A 25,795-nucleotide genomic window follows, 5' to 3' on the forward strand; every position below is an offset into this window, starting at 1 on the left:
CTCAGTGGCAGAGCATGGAATGGTTCCAGATTCAATCACTGCCATCTCCAGGCAGATCTGAGGATATCTCCTGTCTGAAACCCTTGAGAGCTCACTGGACCAATGGTCTACTCATTGTTAAAGCAGGTTCTTCGTATACTGCACATGATATGAAACAGCAATAGATTTCATATCAATTCACTTAAATATATGCCATTTCATAATAAAAAAAAGTTCTCCAAGATTTTATCACAATCTAATTCTTGAACATATTTTTATTCAGAGCTGGTTTACCATAGTTAACAACCCTCAACATGCACCCGCAACAATACTAATGATTACACTTTATGAAGTACAATGTACAAAAAAATAATAATCATTTAAGTTTAGTTTCATGCTTGAGTTCCACCTCCTATTATTACAGTTCATTTAATCAGTGCTTGGAATGGAAAATATTCTACCCTACTACAGGGGAAAACTCATTCTCCTCTCTTCTTCTTCTTCTTCTTCTTCTTCTTCTTCTTCTTCTTCTTCTTCATACCCGGCAGTGATTTCTTGCGCTGGATAATGGGATGAAGTCTAAGAGTTTGTGTGAGTCTTCTCCTTAGCAGTGACTCCTCTTTGGGCTTTAAATAGCTCTGCAAATGCTTGCAAGGCATTTTTGCTTTAAAGCTGAAAAAGCAAAAGAGGAAGCTCTTAACAATCTTAGAATCATAGAAATGTAGAGTCGGAAGGAACCCAAAGCTTCATCTGAACCAGTCCCCTGCAATGCTGGAATCACAGCTGAAGAATCCCTTACAGATGGTAATCCAACCTCTGCTTAAAAACCTCCAAGGAAGGAGACACCATCACCTGTTGTAGGAGTCTGTTCCACAGTTGAACAGCTCCTACTATTAGAAAGTGTGGGATGTGAAACACAAGAGCAGTCAAGTACAACATTCCTAGAGTGAACATGTTTACACATGGGGAGGAATGTTTGTCCAGCCAGCAGGTAAACTTCCTGTTTCCTTCTGGGCTGGGACAGACTTCCTCTGCATGTGACCAGAGGTGGGCATGGCCTCACCTGTGCAGGTAACAAATGCATAGGACTGGCCACCATCTCTCTCTCTATGACTACTTTCATCGAAGAAGCAACATCTGCTTAGCCAAAGATGCTGTCTTTGACTCCATCCAAGAGAGGACAAAGGGACTGTCTCCTTATGAGATAGTTTCCAGGTGTATGTAACTTTTCTAAGCTAAGTCTGCCTTCTGGGATCCGATTGTGAACAGAATGTGAGTAAACTCTTTTTATACTTTTATAGAAGACCGTGTCGTGTCTTATCTTTTATGAGGCAATAAGGGGAAAATACCAGAATAGTTGTTATAGAGGCTTTAGCGAGCCTGAGCAAATGCATCCGCTGTGAGTTTAAAAAGGGGAATGTTACTGTACTAAATTGTGAACTCGTTAACACAAGTTGGAAAGGCTATAATCAAACAATATATCCTCTCCTGCATCCTTGAACATTCCCACAGAAAGTTCTTCCTAATGTTTAGTTGGAATCTCCTTTCTTGTGACTTGAATCCATTGCTTTGAGTCCTACCCTCTGGAGCAGCAGAAAGCCAGCTTGCTCCATCTTCCCTTCAGATAATGGAAGATTGCTCTCATATCACCTCTCAGTCTTCTCTTATTTGCATATATTTAATATATAGCAATGGTTCACACTCCCAAAATTGTGGCTTCGATGGCACCCTTAAAAAAAATCCTCTGCTTCCACCCACTACCCTCCTTTGGTTCTACCTCCTGAGTGCCTTGAGCATGTGCAAAGTGCAATATTCCATATGGCAGGGGTCTACCACTCATAAGCAATCACTTAGGAAGGTGAGGAGCTAAATGAGCTTGTCTGTGCTTCCTCTTTGTGCGCCACCCATGCACCCCTCCTTCCTTCCATCCTTTCACCCAGAGGTTAGGGACAGCAAGCTGGGCTGGAGGAAGAGAAGCTTGGGAACCAAAAGATGGGGAAGGCCATAGCTCTATGATACAGCATCTGCCTTGCAGGCAGAATGCCCCAGGTTCAGTTCCCAGCATCCCCAGGAAGGTCTGCAAGAAAGTCCTCCATGAAACCCTGAAGAACCACAACCAGTATACAATGCTGACTCAGTGCAAGGCAGCTTCATTTGTCCCTGTGAGCAATAGTCCCCCACTTCAAGGATGGAGTGATGGACTGTCAAGGCTGCAGATAAAGTTACCTAAGTAAAGTCAGCTGGGAGCAAGCCACTCTGAAAACATTCTGTGCAAAAGCACAAAGTATTGTATTCTTGTCATCCATTTCTGAATAGCCTTTCAAATCAGTGTCAAGGCTATTTACGAACATACTGTAACAACAATCAAAACCAATTTTAAAACAATACCCGAAAAGGGGCAGATACAGGTTTTTTAAACAATACAAAATCAATGCCTAATGAAGTGGCTGGGGAAACCCAGCCAGATGGGTGGGGTATAAATAATAAAATTATTCTTATTATTACACCAAGATGGAAAAACCTGTCAAAATAAAAAATGTCTTCAGCAGTTTCCAGAAAGTACAGGTAGTGAACACCTGTATGATCTCAACAGAGATGCTGTTCCACAAAGAGGGGAAGTCACAGTGAAAGTCCTGTTTTGAGTTGCTGTGGAGCAGGCTTCTGATGTTTTAGGGACTTCAAGAAGTGAAGTATAAACCTTACTGGGTCTATGATGGTTTCTTAAGTAACATGGTGCTGTAAAGGGCCTTGTATGTTAATCCAGACTTGAGGTTGCCAGTGCACGAACAGCTGTGGTCAAGCTATCCTGTCCTGTAATCACAGAAGGGTAGTGGGAAAGGAGATAGATTTTGTCCAAGGGAAAGGGAGGCAAGCCTAGGGAATTCAGGTTTTGGGTGCCTGCAAGCTCTCCTGCAATCTTGTGAAAAAGGAGGAAATCTGTGCTCAATTTGCAGCAGAGAAAAGAGCTGAACACCAAGTCTACTTGTTTGTTGAAAACTAATGTCTGCTGCCTAGTCCAAGGTCTACCCATAGCTACTAGCCAGTAGACCCATTAGGATGGACCTGGATTAAGTTAGTCTCACTGATGTCCCACTGAAGGTCATTGTGGAAAAAGTAGTCATGGCTAACCATATCCTATTGACTTCAGTGGGTACTAAATGCAATTAATTTAGTCTTAATATTTTCCATTGTCCATTTCAAGGCCACATCCCCAAAACCCTGCGAGCCAGATGAGAATTTGTCCCATTATATTTGAGAAAGAAAACATTATGAAACACCATTGAGGAACATCTACTTACTCCTTGAATGGGCAGCCCTCTTGACTTTTTCACAGATGTATGTTGCATTCTTCAAGAACCAGGAATAGTTTTCAATACAGTACCTAAAAAATTTAACCAGAATCACAAGATCAATACAATATTGATTAGAATAAGATCTGATCATCTAGTCATTCCACAATTACGCAGAACCACCACACAAACTCATGGCAGGGTCATAAGAACAAAGGCATCAGCAACTACAACACTGGAGATGCACTCCATGGCTTTTCAGTCATAAAATGTGAGTTTGGTATTTCTAGTCAGTGAGTGGCAAGACATGAATCTTGAGGCAATCCAGTGCTTGGAGAAACCTGGACTGTGTCATCTTTTGTAGCTAACCTTGGCTATGGGACAATACAGCCCAAGCTTAGAGCTCTTGAGGAAGCGGGCAGAGGGACCTCTCCATCCAACAGAATCCAGAATTCTATGTTTTGAAAACTCTTTGCTATAATTGTATAGGTCTGAACTTCCTCATGCAAACTCAATGTTCTCAATTATCCTTCCCTGTTCCCCAAATTTAGGATAAAAACCAAGGTGAGACCGGTTCTACCTTTTACCTCATAGCTTCATCTCTTGAGTAGCTTCTGTCCCTTGCACAGAGGCACTGCTGGAAAAATTTGCACAGCTCCATCACACAAGGGTTTATCTTCTGAGCCGTGATGTACGGTGTAGTCATGGAGGTGCCTTTCTTCATTGCCTGCGGACATCCTACAAGGGAGAAGATAATCTCCAAGTAGACCTTGACAGTAGCTCCACATGTTTGGCATGTCAGAGGCACAGGAATAAGACACTTGCTAAAGTCCTGAATAGGGCAGCCAAATGGATCAAGGTGCTGGAGTAATTCTCTACAGTGGGGAAGTTGCAATGTTTGGGGCTTTTTAGGTTAGGGGGAAAAAAATTAAGACTTTGGGGCATGAGAAAGGTGTATAAAATTAGGAAAGGTTTGGAGAAACTGGATCAGGAGAGTTTCCCTCCCGCTCCCACCCTGTGAGAACTTGGGACAACTCTTCACACAGCTCATAGTGGAGATTTGCTCCCACTTGAAGAAGAAGAGTTTGGATTTGATATCCCGCTTTATCACTACCCGAAGGAGTCTCAAAGTGGCTCACATTCTCCTTTCCCTTCCTCCCCCACAACAAACACTGTGAGGTGAGTGGGGCTGAGAGACTTCAAAGAAGTGTGACTAGCCCAAGCAGCTGCATGTGGAGGAGCGGGGACGCGAACCCGGTTCACCAGATTACGAATCTACTGCTCTTAACCACTACACCACACTGGCTCTCATCACACTTTAGGTGATGATGGTTACCAACTTGGAGGCCTTCCCACAAGGATTAGGCAAATGCATGCAGGAGAAGACTATCAGTGGCTACCAGCTCTGATGGCTATCTGCAGCCTCCACTGTCAGAGATGGTATGATTCTGAATACCAATAAACCTAGGGAGAGAGCTATTGCACTCATGTCTACTTTCTGTAGAGATCTGGTTGGCCACAGTGGGGACAGAATGTTGAACTAGGCGTAGAGTCATCAACAAAGCTCTTTAGGCCCTCCAATAATTTTCCTTGCTCCTGCCACCCATGTTTAAAAAAACAGGGGGTGGAGGAGGGCAGGTGCAGAGCCAAGTGTACCATGGCTTCAGTGGTCAGCTCCTTCTCCTCATCCTCCTGCCACTACATCATTCTGGCAGTGGTGAGGTCAGAGGATTCTGATGAAAATGGAAAAGGAAGCCAGAATTGCTGAAGTTCACACATTCATCTGAGATTTAGAGCAGAAATCAGCCAAGCATTATCAATACAGTCAAACCTTGGTTTTTGAACATAATCCATTCCGGAAGACCATTCGACTTCTGGAACGTTCAAACACTGAGGATCAATGGGCGGTTGGCAAAATCCATTGAAAAAATAGAAAAACATGCAGCGGAATCCATTCAACTTCCAAGGCACATTCAAAAACGGAAGCAATTACTTTCGTGTTTTCGGTGTTCGGGTTCCAAATCGTACGTCAACGGAGACGTTTGAGAACTGAGTTTCCACTGTATTCATTCACAAGGCTGTTGCTGTTTTTAAGCCTACAGATGAAACTTAATTATTTTTTTAAACAGTGTTTTGACATTTCCTTTACATTGAAACGTGTGTAAGCTATGCAGCTTACATTAAATAATGTCATATGAGACAAATGGCAGAGTATTTTGCAGAAACCAAACTGCAGTGAAATGGAAACAGTGCTGACTGTGTTGAATACAAGTGGAACAGAAATCGCTGCGTTTTTGCATTTCTAGCTGATGTTGCCTGTTTATCTCAGTCCAAAGGGGATCACTTACCAGTGGTTCATGATTTTCAGGGGGCACAAGCAAGTCCTGCTAACCCAATGCAGAAAAATAGCCACGCTTAATAGACTTGTGTTTGTCAAAAGCCTGGTGCAGTCAATCCTATAGGGATGCTTGTGGTTATTGGAGCTGCCTAGGCCAGGCATTTGAAATCAAGACTCAGCTGTACATCATTTTTGCAAGCTCTCTGAGCCGTAATCTCTTTGGACAAGGTAATTGAATCTCTCCCCACCCACCCAATGCCTTGCATTCCTTATGGCTTTGGTTGTGTTACACGATAGGAGAGGTTATGGAGGTTACCCTTAGAGTAATGAAGCTCTGTTGACATACACCTGAGTTGTCGGAGCCCATCATGAATTTAATAAAAAGTGGCATTCGTTGATGGCAGAGAAATAAAGCTGCTGTCGTCTTCAAAGAGACAGGCACAAAACTACCTTAAGAGCTGGGTGAGCTAGTGAGCAAAATGGAATCCCATCTTTTTAAAGTCATCCTGGCCTCTAACCCACTCATTTTCCTGCCCAAGGTTACCCCCACCAGCCCCAAACTCAGCCCAAAAGTACAGCGTGTGGTCTTACAGCGGTCATTATCTCGTTTCCAAACTTACCTCCCAGGTTTGTCACAAAGATCTAATGAGAGACAGGGTGAACTGAGCTTCTTGGAGCAGAAATGGAATGGTGGGTGGTGGAATGGCGAGCCAAAAGGCTAGATAACCCAGTAGCAGAGATTAGTGCTGCTGCCTTGACCCCAAGACTGAGGGGGCCCAAGGCCATGTGACGTCAGCACAGCCTGCAGCCATGCCAGGAACCATGCCTTCAGAACCGTTTGTCCAATTTTATGGAACTCCCTTCCATCATCATCAGCATCATTTTATTTGTATGTCGCCTTTCCATAGTTAAAACAGTGCTCAAGGCGGCTTACAACATGACAAGATTTACATAATTACCAACATAACAAAAGTCATAAACAATAAATAAAGGTAAAGGTAAAGGGACCCCTGACCGTTAGGTCCAGTCACAGACGACTCTGGGGTTGCGGCGCTCATCTCGCTTTATTGGCCGAGGGAGCCAGCGTACAGCTTCCGGATCATGTGGCCAGCATGACTAAGCCGCTTCTGGCGAACCAGAGCAGCGCACGGAAACACCATTTACCTTCCCGCCGGAGGTAATTTATCTATTTATCTACTTGCTATTTATCTACTTGCACTTTGACGTGCTTTTGAACTGCTAGGTGGGAAGGAGCTGGGACCGAACAACGGGAGCTCACCCTGTCACAGGGATTCGAACCGCCAACCTTCTGATCAGCAAGCCCTAGGCTCTGTGCTTTAACCCACAGCGCCACCCGCGTCCAATAAATAAAGCACATCAAAAGGTACACAACCAAATGGAAAACAATTTCCACATAAAACATAAAAACTAAAACTAAAAATACAACATTGATATCAATAACAATATAAAATGACACAGATAAAAAATAAAAACAATATTAAAGAAGCCCTCTATGTCGAGCAGCAGCAGCAGTCCTTTGTGGAACCTGTCAGGCCCCGCCACAAGCCCAGTGGAGAGAGGCAGAACAGGGCCCTTCAGGCTCCCAGCAGGCAGTCATTCCAGCTGAGGACAGACAGACCCTCTCCCTGTTGAACTTCTGGCACCTACTGAAGACTGTTTGTTGCAGCAGGCGTTTTAATTGAAGTCCGGTTTTATAGTTGGGACTGTTTATTTGTGGGGTTTTTTTACCTCTTCTTTGCAATTTCTTATACACTGTTTAGAGACGATCATAGCTAAAGCCGGATATAAACAGCTTAAATAAATAAAACATTCAAGAGCAACGTACATGAACAGTTTTATTGACAGTTTCTTAGACTGAAAGTGATTTGTCCATAACTTGCAAACTGCCTTGGGTCCATCTTGGCAATTGGGTGACACTTCATGGGCAAGAGACAGAATTCAGAATATAACACATTTATTCATTTTCTTACATATATATCCCACTTCCCATCCACCATGGAGCCCAAGCAGCATACATGTGGTTCCCAGGTGGTCTGCTACCTGGGCACTGACCAGACCGAGATCTTCAGCAAACAGGTGGTCCATTGTGTCTTCAAACTGTACCTTGGGACCCTAGAGGTCATTCTCTATAGTCCCAGTCTCTATCCACATAGGACAAAAATGGCTGGTTCAATTTTATTATAATATGAATGAATCAAAGGAATATGATGGATGCAATCTCATTATCTCCTTCTGTAAAATGATTCCTTTGGGATGATGGCTTGGGAGGTGAGGCTTTATTCAGTCTTGATCAGTAATCTGAAGCCCAGAGAGCCTTTTCATTTTCATTTATTTACTCAAGAGTCTTAGCTTTCTTTAAAAACTTTAGAAGCATCTCCATTGGCAAAGGGAGGAGACTTGTAGCTTCATCACATGGCAGGTACCAACTCTGTCCCACCATCTCATTATGTCCCTGTAGAGAAACCAGAGATGATGGGTCATTTTTCAGTGGGGGGCATTTTAAGGTGAAGAAGATGTTCTTCAAAGCTGAAGCTGAAAACGTTCACATACACATTTACCTTCTTCCAGGGACAACGGCCTCATTCTTCTCAGAAGTATCCGCCCCTCGTCACCTGCCTGAAAGAAACAGTTGTGTTCCAGTGAACAAAATATATGCTTTAAGTGGACGAAAGCCAAAAGGAGCAAGGGAAAAGTGGAGAAGGCAATGGATTACCTTGCTATCATTTCCAGACATGAAGGAGAAAGTCTTTTCAATCCATGCTTTTGTTTCCCAGAAGACTTAAGACCGACGTTCTGCTTAGAACAGAAGTTGCAAAGATGGCATGTTGACAGCCTGCAAAGGTTGATTCCCACTCAGGATTCCTGTTATCCCATTGTTTGCTGCGGTGGTATGTATTTTTGCGTTTCTATATTGTAAACCACCCTGTGACCCTTGGATGAAGGACAGTGTAGAAATACAGCCGTACCTCAAGTTACATTACCTTCAGGTAAAGTAATTTTGTGTGGCGAACGCGGCAAACCAGGTTTCACTTCGCGCATGCACAGAAGCGCTCTATCACGCCGTGCGCATGCACAGAAGTGGTGCCTCTGGATACGGACTTTTCAGGGTAAGTACGGACCCCCAGAATGAATTGAGTTCGTATCCGGAGGGTCCACCGTATAATATAGAAGGACAGTATAGTAAATCAAATTTACATGTTCCTGTCAGTAGCCATTTTGCTTTGGGAAGCCTATGGTGGGCTGCTTTTGCTGTCCTCACTTCAAAATGATAAGGAGTGGCTCCACATCAGCAAGTGTGCCACGAGGCATAAAAAGCAGCTTTATACCAGGGCAGGGACCATGCTTCAGTCCAAGGCTCACCTTCCTTTGTGGAGAACCTTCCAGAAACCACACGCCTGTGGTGGGCAAGGCCAAAGGCAAAAGTGTGTGGAGCACTGGGTGCCACTCTTACTTTTATTCAATGGGCATAAAAGTAAGAGTGCCAGGCAAAAGTACTTGCAGTTGGACACAGAACAAGGCAAATGTACTTGAGTTGGGCACAGAACAAAGCCAGAGAAAGGTGTGCCCTGAGGAGAATTTTTTAGAGGCCCAGAGGCCTACATCTGGCCCCCCTTCACATACCTTCCAACTACCCTCAAAATACTGGGATCATCAAAAAAACCCTTACGCTATCATAGCTTTCCACCTTTCCACACAGAGTCCCAAATTCCCCAAGGACCTTCCCTTCTGCACAGCGTTTCAATGTGTTACTAGAAGGCTAGATCTGTGTGTCAGAAGGACACACATTTCTCCCTACCGCTCACTCAATATGGCACCATTTCCTTTTCTTGTGAAAACAAGATCTGGGGCACACGAACACGGCTAAGAAAGTTGGTCACTGTTTTCCTCAGTTGGTCAGTTTCCCATAAAGAAAGCGGTGTGTGCGGGAGCAAAGGGGCAGGACTTGTCCATGAGGCTGGTGCCATGGCTCCAAGGGGAAGAGCAGCCATTGCAATCGCTTGGCTCTGGCTTGTTTCGTTCGGCCGCTGGGTCTGCGTTTCTGCCGCAGCCTCTGAGGAAGAGGTGTGCAGGGGGACAGGGACACTGATGTCGAATGTGTCTCTATTTTCATCTGAGGAATGTTGGAGGGCATGCCCTTGCTATATACCAAGGGAAAGAAAACACAGCTCCATCCATCTAGCCCAGTATTTTGTTCTCTGACTGATCATGACTCAGGGGTAGCCAAGATGACTGCAATTCCCATCATACCTGACCATTGGCCATGCTGGCTGGCCCTGACAGGAGCTGGAGTCCACCAATATCCAGAGGGCACCAAAATTGGCTACCCCTGCTCCAGGGTGTCAAACAGGAAGGTGTTTGCCCAGTCCTGCTCCATGGAGGTCCTTATGAATGGAGATGCCTGGGATTGAACCTGGAACCTTCTACATGCCAAGCATGCACCCTGCCACCAAGCTACAATTTGATGAAGTGACCTGTACCTTTGGTGTTCTTGGTTTTTTTTACCAGCCATCTTTTCAGCTGAAAAGCCGACTGCAGAGAAACACGAGAGAAGCACACCTGGCGATACGCTTGAGCCATTTGCCCCTCCTTCTTTCGGCTCATGTCCCCAAATCCCCGCAGTCCAAGACAGGAGTCCCAGGCCATATTTTAACTACCCACGGGCTCAGTACTCAAATAATAATGTAATTGCATTTCCAACATTTGATTATCCTTTAAAAATATATATATGCGGGCACAACCAAGCCAAATCCAGCATTCTGAAGAACCACATATTCCAGTGGGAAGTTCAAAACACATGCTTCCTTTCTCCCCATTCAACTACATGAGGTTGCCGTTGCAATCTTATACACAACCTTACTGGCACTTAGAGGGACTTCCACCCAGCAGTTTATTGTGGATGCGATGCTAGTCGATCCTGCAGATATTTTTTGTGTGTGCAGCATTCAGAAGACGTCGTCCTCACCAAAAATGGTGCCCCACACAATTGCCTTATTTAATCTGGGTTTACTGTTTCCACAGCATGCAACTCACAGAGGAAGTACCCCAGTCTTCATTCACTGATATAGGTGACAACAGCCTACGAACCACCCTGAAGGACTCTGCTGAGCTATTACTCAAGGAAAGATTAAGACTAAGAATTTTAAATGATGTTGATAAGGATGATGATCAGGCCCATTTGAGTGGACATTTTAAGATTGCCCTGTTAATAAAGGTAAAGGGACCCCTGGCCATTAGGTCCAGTTGTGACTGACTCTGAGGTTGCGGCGCTCATCTCGTTTTACTGGCTGAGGGAGCCGGCGTACAGCTTCTGGGTCATGTGGCCAGCATGACTAAGCTGCTTCTGGGGATCCAGAGCAGTGCACGGAAACGCCGTTTACCTTCCCACTGGAGGGGTACCTATTTATCTACTTGCACTTTGATGTGCTTTTGAACTGCTAGGTGGGCAGGAGCTGGGACGGCGCTCTCCCCGTTGCGGGGATTCGAACCGCCAACCTTCTGATCGGCAAGCCCTAGGCTCTGTGGTTTAACCCACAGTGCCACCTGCGTCCAATAAATAAAAATAAATAAAACACATCAAAAGGTACACAACCAAGGAGGAGGGACCGAGCAACGGGAGCTCACCCCGTCATGGGGATTCGAACCTCCGACCTTCTGATCGGCAAGTCTTAGCAATTTCGGTTGGGTAGCCTCTACATAATAATAATAATAATAATAATAAATTTTATTTATATCCCGCCCTCCCCAGCCGAAGCCGGGCTCAGGGCGGCTAACAACAATAAAAATAGTTCAACATTCTAAAACATTCATTATAACATTAATTAAATCAAATTAAAATCAAATTAATGGCAACCATCAAGCAAATTTTTGTGCAGATTGCCAGAGGAGGGGGTCAGGCTGCGCCCTGACAAAAGGCCTGGTGGAACAGCTCTGTCTTGCAGGCCCTGCGGAAGGATGCCAGGTCCTGCAGGGCTCTAGTCTCTTGTGACAGAGCGTTCCACCAGATTGGAGCCGCGGCCGAGAAGGCCCTGGCTCTAGTTGAGGCCAGCCTAACCTCTCTGAGGCCTGGGATCTTTAGGGTGTTTTTATTTGCAGACCGTAAATTTCTCTGTGGGACATACCAGGAGAGGCGGTCCCGTAGGTACGAGGGTCCTAGGCCGTATAGGGCTTTAAAGGTTAAAACCAGCACCTTAAACCTGATCCTGTACTCCACCGGGAGCCAGTGCAGCTGGTACAGCACCGGATGGATATGATCTCGCAGCGAAGACCCCGTAAGGAGTCTCGCTGCGGCATTCTGCACCCGCTGGAGTTTCTGGGTCAGTCTCAAGGGCAGCCCCACGTAGAGCGAGTTACAATAATCCAGTCTGGAGGTGACCGTCGCATGGATCACAGTGGCTAGGTCAGGGCGAGAGAGATAAGGAGCCAACTGCTTAGCCTGGCGGAGATGAAAAAATGCCGCCTTTGTTATAGCTGTAATCTGCGCCTCCATAGAGAGGGAGGTATCGAAGATTACACCCAAACTCTTCACGGATGATGCTGGCACTAATTGCACCCCCGCAAGAGACGGGAGTTGCCCCCTCAATCCCATATCGCTCCGTCCCAGCCAGAGGACCTCTGTCTTCGAAGGATTTAACTTCAACCGGCTCCCACGTAACCATCCAGCCACAGCTTCCAGACATCTGGTCAGTGTATCTGGGGCCGAGTCAGGATGGCCGTCCATCAACAGATAGAGTTGGGTGTCATCGGCATACTGATGGCAACCCAGCCCAAAACTCCGGACAAGCTGGGCGAGGGGGCGCATAAAGATGTTAAAAAGCATCGGGGAGAGAATTGCACCCTGAGGCACTCCACACACCAAGGAGTGGCGCGATGACAATTCCCCCCCAAGCGCCACCCTCTGTCCCCGACCGGAGAGAAACGAGCGCAGCCATTGAAGGACTGTGCCCTGGATCCCCACGTCGGCAAGGCGGCGGTCCAGGAGTTCGTGATCGACCATGTCAAAGGCTGCTGACAGGTCTAGAAGAATCAGCAGCCCCGACCCGCCTCGATCCAGCTGCCTGCGGAGATCATCTGTTAGGGCGACCAGAGCCGTCTCGGTCCCATGACCAGCGCGGAAGCCGGACTGGAATGGGTCGAGAGCAGATGTTTCATCCAGAAACCTACCAAGCTGTTCAGCAACCGCTCTCTCAATCACCTTACCCAGGAATGGAAGATTCGAAACCGGGCGGTAATTGGATAGATCTAAAGGATCTAATGATGTTTTCTTTAAGAGCGGACGCACCACTGCCTCCTTCAGTTCCCCTGGGAATATCCCAGTGCCAAGGGACAAATTGATGATATCACCCAGGGGGGCCCGCACCTCGTCTGGACACGCTCTAATCAGCCAGGACGGGCACGGGTCAAGAGGACAAGTGGTGGGCTTTCCAGCTTGGAGGAGTCTGTCCACATCAGCTGGGGATATCCGGTCAAAGTGGTCCAATACTGGACCCGAGGACAGTCGAGGGGCCTCCAGTTCCTTCATTGTATCCAAATTGGCAGGGAGGTCATGGCGGAGCAACAGGACCTTCTCCGCAAAAGAGCTCGCAAATGCCTCGCAGCTGTGTGCCGAATTGTTATTTAAATTTGGCTGTCCTTCGAGGGACGTTAAAGACCTAATTATACTAAATAATTGCGCCGGGCGAGAGCTAGCGGATGCAATGGAGGCCGAGAAGTAGGACTTCTTAGCGGCCTTCACTGCCATCTCGTAGGTTTTCATAAAAACCCTATAAGATGTTCTTGAAGCTCCGTCACGGGCACCCCGCCATACTCGCTCTAGCCGTCTGAGGTCCCGCTTCATTTTCCGAAGCTCCTCGGTAAACCAGGGAGCCCGGTTTCTGCGGGGTCGCAGAGGGCGCCTAGGTGCGATCTCATCGATGGCTGCCAGGAGCTGGATATTCCAGCCCTCAACAAGCTCAGTCAATGAGTCGCCAGGGGGAGCAAGGTCCCGCAAGGCCTGACGGAATCTATCAGGGTCCATCAGCCTCCGCGGGCGAGCCCAAATTGGCTCGCCACCTAAGCAGGGTGGGGGTGGAAAATCAATCCTGGCTTTCAGTGCATAGTGATCAGACCATGGCACCTTCATCGAGGGAGACATGATCACATCTATACCGGCGCCAAAGATCAAATCCAGCGTGTGGCCTGCTTGATGTGTGGGGCCCGAAACAAACTGGGAGAGCCCTAGTGTCGCCATGGAAGACACCAGGTCCAGAGCCTGTGAGGAGGGAGTGGCATCAGCATGGATGTTAAAGTCCCCCAGTACCAATAGGTTGGGGAACTCCAAGGCCCAGCCGGCCACCGCCTCCAGCAGGCCTGACAGGGTGGCTGCTGGTGCGCTAGGTGGCCGGTACACCAGCCAGACAGCCAAGCTCTCCTCGGAGCCCCACACTAGGCCAACACATTCAATGCCGGGGATCGATGGCGATGGTAGAGCCCTGAAAGAACAATCTTCCCGGATTAATACTGCCACCCGTCCCCCCCGGCCCACAGTCCGTGACTGGTGGAGGACGGAGAAACCCGGGGGCGCCATCTCTCGTAAGGTAACAGTTACCCCTTCGCGCACCCAGGTCTCCGTCACACAAGCCAGGTCAACCTCCTGCGAGGTGAAGAAGTCTCGCAGGGTGGCGGTTTTTTTGCCTATAGACCTGGCATTGCACAACACCAGTGACGGAGGTGAGTAATCCTTGCTCACCCTACCTTCATCCCTCGGGATGGGGCGCAGATTGGAAGGGGTACGAGCATATCCGTATCTCGATCCCCTTCGCCTATAACATCTGCCCCCACCGCCATACCTCCCTCGCCCCTCCACGGTAGCAATCCCAAGCCTCAAACCAACCTCCATTTACAGAATAGAAAACAAATCAAATCAAAAACAATTGTGCCAACACAACAAATCCCCACCCCACTCAATAGCCAACCCCAAACCAAAATAAAACAGAACAAAATAGAAATACATCAATAAAAACCACCGTTCATGGTGGTACAACAAAGTAAAAAGTAAAACCCCCTATAAAACATTTTAAAATATATAAAAACATTTTAAACATTTGCCACGGCAACACCAGTGTCCTTAAAACAGTAGCGGTGGCGAGTGTGGGCCCCGCCCCCTAGGCCTGAGAGGAGTGTGCCTACAGGAGGGAGCGGCCTTCCTCAACCCCCACGGTGAAGCCGCAGCAGTGGTGTCCCGGTGCCTCATGAGGCCTCTTAAGACAGGAGAGTCCTCCTGGGCAGCAGAGCGCAGCAGTCCCTGTGAGTCCTTCAGGCCCCGCCCCGGGCCAGATGGTGAGTGGCAGGAAGGAGCAGGGCCCTCAGACACCCACACAGGAGAGTCCTCCTGGGCAGCAGACGCAGCAGTCCTTATGAGGCCTCAGGCCCCGCCCCGGGCCAGATGGTGAGTGGCAGGGAGGAGCAGGGCCCTCAAACACTCACACAGGAGAGTCCTCCTGGGCAGCAGACGCAGCAGTCCCTGTGAGTCCTTCAGGCCCCGCCCCGGGCCAGATGGTGAGTGGCAGGAAGGAGCAGGGCCCTCAGACACCCACACAGGGATACATCAGGGCCCTCAGACACCCACACAGGGATACATCAGCCTCACCGCTTGAATTTCTGCTTGCTCTGCAGGCATTAATGTCAAAGGAGGGTGCCCAGGGTGGAGGATGTGTGTAGAGACAGCTCTTCAGAGATGGATCAAGTTAAAGTTCACTCAGTGGCTTGAAACAGAATCTCCCTCCTGAAGGATTTGGGCTTGTGCACAACACTGCATCCCATTGTGACGAAAAGATGGCCCAGAGGGAAGATCCAGCCAAAGGGGACACCTCTGGGATACCTTCTCCGGGGAATGTGAGCTTCAGTGTTCAGCTGATGCAAGAAAGCAGTTGGAGAAGCTCCTCTCCTTTTTCAAGCAAGGGAACACAGCCCATGGATTTAATTGAGGCAAGATTCTCCAGGTGCTTTTGCTTATCAGCTTCCCCTGTCTTTCCTGGACAGATCTTGCTGGATACAGAGCAATAGTGGCTTGCCGCCAGTCACTACACATGATGGTGGTGGGTGGTGGCGGAGGCAAAAGGGGGTGGGAAAAATGTAAATTTTACCTGTGTGCAGTGGGCTACTTTTTCTGCACCCCCACCTTTGCCTTCCAACCATGCAAGCAATCACCAGCATGGTGTGTGTAGGGTTGCCATATGTCCTGGAATTCCTGGGCATGTCCTCTTTTGGGAGTCCTACATGCACATCCGGGGGGAAATTTTACATCTCAAAGCAAATCTCCAGGATTTTGGGTTATTTTTTGTGTGCAGGCAGCTCTGGGTCTGGCTATTTTTTAAAAAATATATATATATTATTTATACCCCGCCCATCTGGCTGGGCTTCCCCAGCCACTCTGGGTGGCCTCCAACAAAATATAAAAATACATCAAGCATTAAAAGCTTCCCTAAACAGGGCTGCCTTCAGATGTCTTCTAAAAGTCTGGTAGTTGTTGTTCTCTTTGACATCTGGCGGGAGGGCGTTCCACAGGGCGGGTGCCACTACCGAGAAGGCCCTCTGCCTGGTTCCCTATAACTTGGCTTCTTGCAGTGAGGGAACAGCCAGAAGGCCCTCGGCGCTGGACCTCAGTGTTTGGGTAGAACGATGGGGGTGAAGACGCTTCAGATATCATGTGATTGCCCCCAAAAAAGCTCAACAACTTTTTGTGTCCAGATTTTTACCTCTTGAAATATGGCAACCCTAAGTGTGTGACCTGCAGAGAGTGCCAGGGGCCAGGCAGAGGGGCCTGGAGAGCTGTATTCAGCTCCAGGCCAGAGATTCCCCACCCCTGCCCTGCACATTCATCCTTAATCCACACAGAGAGCCTAAGTGCTGCTAATGGGCTGTATGGAAGATGCCCACACAAGTATAGCTTGTCTGCCACAGGCTCTGTACAGGGGTACATGAATGCATGCATGCCAGGGATGCAGCCAAAATGCCCTGAAATATACTCAGTCGCAAAGTGTTTTCATGCTCTTTATTCAGCTCATAGTGGTGAGGAGGAATGAATGAAAGTCCCCTCACAGTATCTGCTTTATATACATTATTTACACAATGGGCTGCACATGATTGGCTAATTCCGGAATTCTACTGTAAGCCAATCAGGTTGTGGATTCACTTCTATCTGGAGCAGGATTGGGTGGTTCCTGCCAACCAATCATACTGCTGCATTGTTCTAGGACCAATCAGACTGCTGCATTCTGAATCCTATTGTTCTAGGACTAATCAGACTGCTGCAATTTGGATCCTATTGTTCTAGGACCAATCAGACTGCTTCAGTTTGGATCCTATTCAACTCAGTACATAACAGCCCTCTGGTGCCCCCCTCCAAAACTGGTGAGTTTTGGAGTCCTTATTTTGAAGCTTGCAAGCTGAATGAATAGCTCTATTATTATTATTATTATTATTATTATTATTATTATTATTATTATTATTATTAAAGACCCTCTCATCCACCTAGAGTTTCAAGCTCTCTCCCTGCCACCTGGAATGGGGACAGGCAAACCAGGAGATTTCATTTCAGCCCTGGAACTCTGGCATCCCTATTACATATTCCATTTTAAGATGAAGTAGTAGGATGATGTTAAACATGCTTTTAACCTCCTCCTCTCGAACCCTAAAAACTCAGCTTATGAAGCAAAACTTGGAGGTGATATTTTTTGCAGTTAAAGGACAGTTCCTGGACCCCAAATTGGCCCCAACCCCATTTCCCTGTCAAATCCATGGCAGATAGAAAGTCTTGAGCAATGGTGCTTTGGTCTTCCTTCTGCAGCCGAAGAACCCTGAAACAAGCCAACTTTTTTCCAGCCTGAGGCAAATTCACTGGCACAGATGGATTAGCTGCAGGATGAGACACTTGGTGCATTTGTAAAATTCCCAAACACAGATGAATATGGGGCATTTGCAAAGTTGGATATCTTTGAAGTTGGGATAATAGATGTAGGATCTACAGTAAAGAAAGCTATGGGAACTCATTAAAAAGAAAGAAAAAGATTCGCATGCATGGTAGTAAACAAACTTAGCCTGGTAGTGGTTAGCCATATATGGTCTACGTTTTATAGCAAATTAGCACAAGACATAGGTACTTACTGGAGGGCACCTTTAGTAAAATGCCAGGCCTCTGTTGTGGTGTAGATGCTGCAGGAAGAGGCATGTTTTCTGCCACTGAAATCAGGAACAGAACATAAAAGATCAGCTGGGCGGCAAGATATAGGTCATAATATAATGTTTTAAGACTGGGAAAGATTGTGGAAAACTGATTTAAAATTTACAGATTGTGGCACCCACCCTGTAGAACATCCTCCCATCAGATGTCAAGGATATAAACAACTACAGTGGTACCTCGGGTTAAGTATTTAATTCGTTCCAGAGGTCTGTTCTTAACCTGAAACTGTTCTTAACCTGAAGCACCACTTTAGCTAATGGGGCCTCCTGCTGCTGCCGCGCCGCCGGAGCACGATTTATGTTCTCATTCTCAAGCAAAGTTCTTAACCCAAGGTACTATTTCTGGGTTAGCGGAGTCTGTAACCTGAAGCGTCTTTAACCCAAGGTACCACTGTACAAATAATCTGCCCTGTCTGAGAGATGCCTGTGCATCCTCATGGGACTGGTCTTTTCTGCGACCTGATCCTGCAGAATGCAGATAACCACTGACCCAACCATGTGGGTTGGTGAGATTGTGTGGATCTTTGCAGAACGTGCTGAACCATGTGTCAATATTCCAGGCAACCAGCACCTTCTGCAAAGACTTGTGGGCCCAGCCAGAGTCTTCAGGTACAGTACAGCCTCTGGGTGCCTTGGAACTTGTTGAAGGAATTTGATTCCCCGTGGAGTTGCATGTGCATTTCTAAGAACCAGGAAACGAAAGTGGACAAAGGCAATTAGAAGTGTATTGTTGTTGAGCAAGACTCATCCCTGCATCCCAGCCTCCTCATACATCTAAATAGGGATGGATGGACCTGTCCGTTTCATCTGGCACTGGAGGAAGAACTGTGAGAGGAGAGACTTCATCAGGCAAGGCTTCCTTCCACCTGCCTTGCTCCACCCTCCAGTCTCTGCTTCTCAATTTGTATTGTATTATTTTATGTACTGTGGCTTGCCGTTGTTTTATTGATTATAGTTTAGGAATTATTTATTGTAACTGTTGAGTGGATTTCTGTTTAACTTTTATATGTTAATATTATTTAATACTATTCTAATGATTGTTGGATTTTACTTTTTTGATGTAGGTTGCCTATTTTAAAGTTTTATTATCACATTTTTGTATTGCATTAGATTGTTATAAGATGATGTAATACAATATGTGTATGTGGAGTATCTAATTGAAAAACTAATAAATATTATTTGGAGGGGGGAGATTGTTATAAGATGTACATTTTTTTGTTTCTTCAGCTTGTAAACTGCCTTGAATATTGTAAGATAGAAAGACGATATACAAATTTTAAAAAATGGTGATGATCTCAGTTTTCCCCAATCTTAAATTCTATTTTCCACATTTGAATTGTTTAAAACAATAAATAAATTTTAAATTTCTAACTATTCTACTGAGAATTTGTCCCAAGAAATACATTTTTCTAATGCATTTTGGACTAATATACATATTTTTGCAACCATTTTCACTAATATATACAGAAAGCCTGGAGCTAGGGCATGGCTTCCATCATCAAGAAATTCGCTATATACACCAAAGTGTTGTGGGTTCCTTGCACTGCAAAATAAGCTCACCTGTCTGCATTGGGCGAGGCGCTTTGGTCCGTTTCAAAGAAGCTGGTCGCGTCCAGAACGTAAGGGCTTCAGCTGCAAAAGCAGAAACACGTATGACCTTAATTACAGTGGCAAGAAGGATTACTCTTGTAGCGTTAAGGGTTTCACAGCAGTTACGTTACTGCAGTTCCTCAAACAAGTTGGGAGAGGTGCAGGAGATTCTCTCATGAATCCAAAGGATGTGCAAATGGGTTTTTTTTAGGTCCACACAGGCCAACCCCATTCGCTGATGATGAGCCTAGTGAAACCTGTCAGCATTTTGGTGCAGATTTCTCTATTGTTTGTATGTAATTTTCTCTAAAATACACATTTTTGCAAGACTATTTCCCCATACGTAATGCATTCATGCATTTTCATTTCACTAATATATTTATGTGTACTGTATTTATTTTACCCTAGTATTTCTGTGGACATTGCTTGGCCACAGAACTGCACTGGAAATAGAATAGAGGAGAATGAGGTGTGTTTCAGTTTGCATACTGTTTTGGCAAGTGTAAATTCAGTGAGTTCAGCTTTAAATGCAAACTGAATTAATCCCCCCCCCTGCCCCACGTTCCTTGTTACTCGTGCTGAGATATCACAGGACTTCATCCATCACAGGCACCCCCAAACTCGGCCCTCCAGATGTTTTGGGACTACAATTCCCATCATCCCTGACCACTGGTCCTGTTAGCTAGGGATGATGGGATTTGTAGTCCCAAAACATCTGGAGGGCTGAGTTTTGGGGTGCCTGATCCATCAGAAAAACCAGGCTCTGTTAATCCTTAAAATGACACCCAAACAAACTTTGGATTGTTTTTGCTGCAAGAGAGTAACCCATGCAAGATCTTTCCAGTAGATTATTCAGACATTTTCATAGACAATCTCTACTCACAGGGAGGAGGGCGGGTCTTCAATGCATCCTGCACTTGCTCTATGGAAGGAGAAGCCAGCGGTAAAGGAATTCCTGTTGCTGAAAGGGTTGAATGTTAAAATTAGTTGCCTCTGATCAGAACTGAATTTAAACTTTGCATGGGTTATATCTAAGAGAGATAAACATGGACTAAATCTGATGTGGGGTTCTTAAACTGGAGCATCTTCGTAAATTTTCAGATCTGCTTAAAAAGAGAGAACTGATCCCAATTCTTAGGAAGTTTACTGTGTACAAACATTTTCTTAAGTACAGTGGTACCTCGGGTTACAGACGCTTCAGGTTACAGACTCCGCTAACCCAGAAATAGTGCTTCAGGTTAAGAACTTTGCTTCAGAATGAGAACAGAAATCGTGCGGCGGCAGCACAGAGGTACCACTGTATTGGAAACTTTGCTTTAAACATAATAATCACCATCATCAGATCATTTGACTGAAATGGCATTTCCTCCCACCTTTTGTTTAGATTGGGATAGTCAATGTGGTACCCTCCATATGACATTCTTGGTTTACATCTCACATCTCCCCTGACTGTTGCCTGTGCCAGCAGGGTCTTATGGGAGATGGAGTTCAGTAACATTTAGAAGGCAATACATTGACTGGTCCTATTTTAGATTATGTTGGGGGGTTTTTTGGGGGGGAAGGACCCCAAAATAATATCAAGATAGCTGGAGCTGGAAATACGACCATGCTTTAAAGCAAAGTCATAAAGGTTCCCAAACTGTTGGATTTTAATCTCGTACAAATAGAGATTCAAACTGCACGGACACCCAGGAATAAAAGGATGCAATCTTGTGTACAAGGTTCAAGAATCCTTCAACAAAATGAATATTTTCCCCCCTGAGGATCTACAGTGAATTTATACCCACAGAGCTTCCCGATTCATACACAATAACCCATTTAGCCATGCATGCACATCACATGATTGCAGATGATCCACCAATTAATCGGTGAATTAACTACAACAAAATGTTTTGCACCTGAGGCAATATGGAGGTTGCATCTGTGATGCTAGACTCATCCTGCCTCCTTCATAGACATGACTCATTGCTTCCTGCTGCTGTCACCAAATGATTGACATGAAGGTTGGTGGTTCAAGCACACCCAGGGACAGTCTTTGGGAGGATTTCTGTATTGCCGGGGGTTGGACTAGAAGCCTCTCAGAGTCCCTTCCAACTCTATAATTCTATTATTCTAAGCAGTATCATATAACACCACCAGCTGAGTCCCTGTTGAACTGGGATGGGGAACATATGCTGGCATATCTCTGGCTGAGCCAAGGATGAGGGAGTTAAGCTGGCAGAGCCAGCTGTTTCGGGAAACTCCCAAGTTCAGAATTCCTGATCCATGATTGCAGTCATAAGATTTTTGTCTTCACATGATGGTGTATGTTTTGACTCCACAGAGTGGGAAGTGACAGAAACAGGATGTTTGTGTTATTGTGTTCCGTGAAGTAGGACTGTTGTCCTTTGTTCTTTTTATCTTTGCTGTCTGATGCTAGAGAGAGAGGGAGCCATGTTGCAGTGCTCCGTGTCTGTTTATATGTAAATAAAGTAGATTAGCCAAAATGCAAAGTGTGCCGGTGTTGGTTGGCATTAGTCGCTGTGATGTTCAGGGTGAAAGAAACCTTATGAAGCTCCCGAACGATCGACCAGGAGGGAGGGAACATGCCGGTCGGGCATGTGTCTCTGCCAGAGTCCTACTCGAGTGTAGGCTGAACTCCTGACAAGCCAGAGATCTGTTGGATCCTAACCTGCTCATCCTGGTAGATCCGGTTATAGGATTCCTCCCCAAGTGTTTCTAAAGCTAAGTACAGTACCCTGTATACAAAGCAAGGTTTCACAGTGGGCATCTATCATCCCTCTGCTTCCCACACTCTGAATGCTCACTTGGCACTGGCTGTGTTCCAGGCAGATTGCCATAGCTCAACGGAGGCAAGGAAGAAGCCATCACAGTAGGCGAGACCGCCCATTCTTTCACAGCATCCGTCTGCAGCCACGAGGACTCTTGGAAAGATGAAGCCTCAGCACCTTTCAAGCCAGGAGTCTGTTGCCACATGGTGAACAGCAGCGAGGATGCCCCATCACCTTTTGAAGCAATGGTCCATGGTTGCGCAGGCATCTCTGGAGCTGAAAAATTAAGACGCATAACAGATAGGGTTGCCATATCTTGAAGAGCAAAAAAGAGGGCAGCCCGAGCCATTGCCAGCCCGAACTGGGGAAAGAGGCGTTCGGGGCAGCCATCGCACTCATGCACCTTTTGTGTGGTCACGCGGAGTCCCCAAAAACATGGACAGCCCCCATGTGGAATAATGACTCAAGACAATGTGCTATGGGATTAAAATTGGCCACAACTTCATTATGTTTCAGATGTGGGTAGACCTTGGCTGGGGATCTGAGGAACATCATGGTTATCCAGAGTGTGTGTGGGGGGGGAGGGTTGGCTCTGGAGAACATATGTTCAAACAGAGAGTGCCGCCCCCGTTACACCGGCAATGACAACCTCTCGGCATACGGCCAAAGCCTCCCCTCAAAACAACCGCTTTAACAGGGAACCCTGGTATCACTACCACAAAGAGAAGGGGGGCATGGGTCACTGCTCCACACCCACCCCAATTTAGGGAAAAACTCACAGACATTTCCTTTAAAATTTAAAATTCTACCCAGATGGGCATGTTGGGCCCCAAAAAGAGGACATGTCCGGGTTTTCCTGGACGCATGGCAACCCTAATAACAGATCCTGAGGGCTCATTGAGAAGCCTATCCAAGCGGCCTGTGGACAAACTTTTCATTGCCTGTGGTACAAAAGCAAGGACAACAATCCTGTGCACAGTTATTTGTGAATACAGTCATACCTCGGGTTACAGATGTTTAGGGTTGTGTGTTTTTGGGTTGCGCACCATGCCGAACCTTCCGCATTTCGGCGCTTGCGCACGCGCAGAAGCACTGAATTACAACCCGCGTGTGTGCAGACACGGCGCTGCGGGTTGCGAACGTGCCTCCCGCACAGATCACGTTCACAACCTGAGTGTCCACTGTTTGTCCTATTCCCATGAGCCAGGAGTGTGAACTGCCCAAGCCCTGAAAAATGGACATTCCATGGGAGACACAAGGGACTGAGCAAGCAAGGGGTACTTACTCAGAATCTTAACTCTGTTCAGCTCAGTCACATGAACTGGCAACCTCGTAGGACTTACGGTGCAATTCAGATGCTATTTTAAAGGCTTGTTTTCCTACTTCCAGTGCAAGTAGATAAATAGGTAAACGGCGTTTCCTTGAGCTGCTCTGGTTTCCATTGTGACAGAAGCAGCTTAGTCATGCTGGCCACATGACCTGGAAAAACTGTCTGCGGACAAACATCAGCTCGCTCGGCCTGTAAAGCGAGATGAGCGCCGCAACCCCAGAGTCGTCCATGACTGGACTTAATTGTCAGGGGTCCTTTACCTTTACCTTTACCTTTACCTTTGCTGTGCCAGGCTTAGGTTGGCTCAGCTGGCAGCAGTCCCACTGCTGAATGTAGTTTGAATCTGGCACATGTTACGCCCACTTAATTTAAATTACCCTAGCTTCCCATACTTTAGGGAATGGGGGGGGGGAACGATTTAGAAACAAATTGTGTAGAATGAGGGAAGGACACTCTGAAAGGATATGGCAGTCTCCTTTTCTTAGCTATTGGTCTTTGATATGAAGATGGATTTGCTGTATATGTTCATGCTTAATGCAGTTTTAGGTGTTTCCATTGCAACTGCCGATATTCAAGGCTTTTTTTATGTTATCTGTGCAGAGAATGATTGTTTGAAATGAAACAGAGCAGGTTTTAAAAGCGTTCCCAAGGAAAGTAATAAAATCTATTAAAATAAATGTGACACAGAGAAAGCGGTTGTCTGAGTGACAGATTGCAGTTGCCTGCTTTATGCTCACACTCCATCCAGATATGATCTGTGCACCCTGTTCTGAATCCTTAGAACTCACTGAGGGTTGCTGGAGCTTCTGATGGACTGTCAAAGCTTCCCAGAGGAGTTGGAGGAGGCCCTGTGGAAGCTGTTGTAGTTGATGAAACCTCATACGCTCTTGAAACCTCAGTGTGCAGCCATAAGGGAACCTCTGAGGATGATGCTTCGAAGCCTGTTGGATTAACACTCTTTTGTATCATGGGATCCTGCATGAAAGGCATCTCTTTTCCTTTCCAGTCGCCAGTCTGTGACCACCTAGGTATCTTTGTAGCTGAAATATGTTTAGGAAATATGAAGATAAAATATAGATTAGATATAGATATGTCATTATTGTTTGCAGATTTATAAACTGCTTCACTGCCCAAAATTACCAAACTGGCATACAGCAATAAAAAATGAGTTTGAATACAAAAAAACAACCCCCAAAAGTTCTGAAAAACAATAAAGCCATTTCTACAGTTGTACAAATAGTATTGCAAAAAAATGACTGAGTCACACTTTTGGGAAGGTCTTCTTATGGAAAAGGTCTTCAGTAACCACCTAAATGTCAAGTCCCATCTTATTTCAGCTGGCAATTGATTCCAGAGGGCTGGAGCTGCAACTCTAAAAGCCCAGTTTTGCAGTACAAATTAAGTGCACCTCTGGGACATATGGTACCCTCAGTGGTGCCCCATCAGAGGATAAATATATATGTGCTTATATATATTTCAATTACATACATGCGTAAGCACACCACTGTCTCCACCAGTACACACATTGATTTTGTGCTTCCAATACTACTTGGCTAGAAGCCATCACAGGCAGATACAAGTCATGGCTTCCCCCAAAGTAGCCTGGGAACTGTGATACAGAAAACAGAGAATGCAACATTTTTAGGAATGGTGAAGATCAGGGCTAGAGCCCATCAAAGTGATATCATTGCCGGTACAATAAGGTAAGTGAAGGCATTTTGTGCTTTTGAAAGCATTAAGAACATCTAAAAACAACCATGCCCATTGAAAGACAAAGGATTAGTCAGCCAAATAAACAAAAGATTGCCTTTCCAAACACAGAGGGATACTTGCGCACTTTTAAATGTCCATGTGTCTTTTGCAGCATCACCTAAGACCTTGCCAGCATCTTCCCATAAAGGAACCAGGCCGGGGAGAATCAAATCTAAACCTTTGAGGGAGTGAGAGAAAAAGAAAGGAAAGCTATTGCAGCAGAGAAAACGCAATGGCCATCACCGCCAAACACTGGAAAACACCACAGGAAACTGGTAATAACCGATTGAGAAGCACCTCATCTCTAAGCTGCCTGCCCATGGTCATGCTGAACAGGAACCAATAACAGAGGCAGTATCTGCAATTCAGAATCTTATGATGAACACTGCAGATGAGCTTTCACAAATAGCTGTAATGGGGATCCCCCCCCCCAGTTTGAGGGCCACGCTTACTTGCAGGCAGCCTTAGAAGGGCCACATGCCTGCAATGCAGGGAGGTTGAAGTTGAT

The 25,795-nt window shown here is 46.1% G+C and overlaps 1 protein-coding gene across 1 annotated transcript in view; it reads right to left on the minus strand.

Annotated features, from left to right (window-relative positions):
• Positions 1–282: 282 nt before the first annotated feature.
• Positions 283–25,795, minus strand: part of HHLA1 (HHLA1 neighbor of OC90) — a 41,172-nt gene continuing 15,659 nt past the window's right edge. The window contains exons 10-18 of the mRNA XM_082235699.1: positions 25,373–25,465; positions 24,324–24,575; positions 22,242–22,481; positions 20,318–20,395; positions 19,405–19,476; positions 17,770–17,844; positions 3,857–4,007; positions 3,279–3,361; positions 283–651 (exon numbers count right to left, since the gene is read on the minus strand). Coding sequence (XP_082091825.1) covers positions 608–651; positions 3,279–3,361; positions 3,857–4,007; positions 17,770–17,844; positions 19,405–19,476; positions 20,318–20,395; positions 22,242–22,481; positions 24,324–24,575; positions 25,373–25,465 — 1,088 coding nt within the window. The 3' untranslated portion in view covers positions 283–607. The remainder of the gene's footprint in view (positions 652–3,278; positions 3,362–3,856; positions 4,008–17,769; positions 17,845–19,404; positions 19,477–20,317; positions 20,396–22,241; positions 22,482–24,323; positions 24,576–25,372; positions 25,466–25,795) is intronic.

The sequence above is a fragment of the Podarcis vaucheri genome, assembly GCF_965113315.1.
Source record: "Podarcis vaucheri genome assembly, chromosome: 8".
Taxonomy (NCBI): Eukaryota; Metazoa; Chordata; class Lepidosauria; order Squamata; family Lacertidae; genus Podarcis; species Podarcis vaucheri.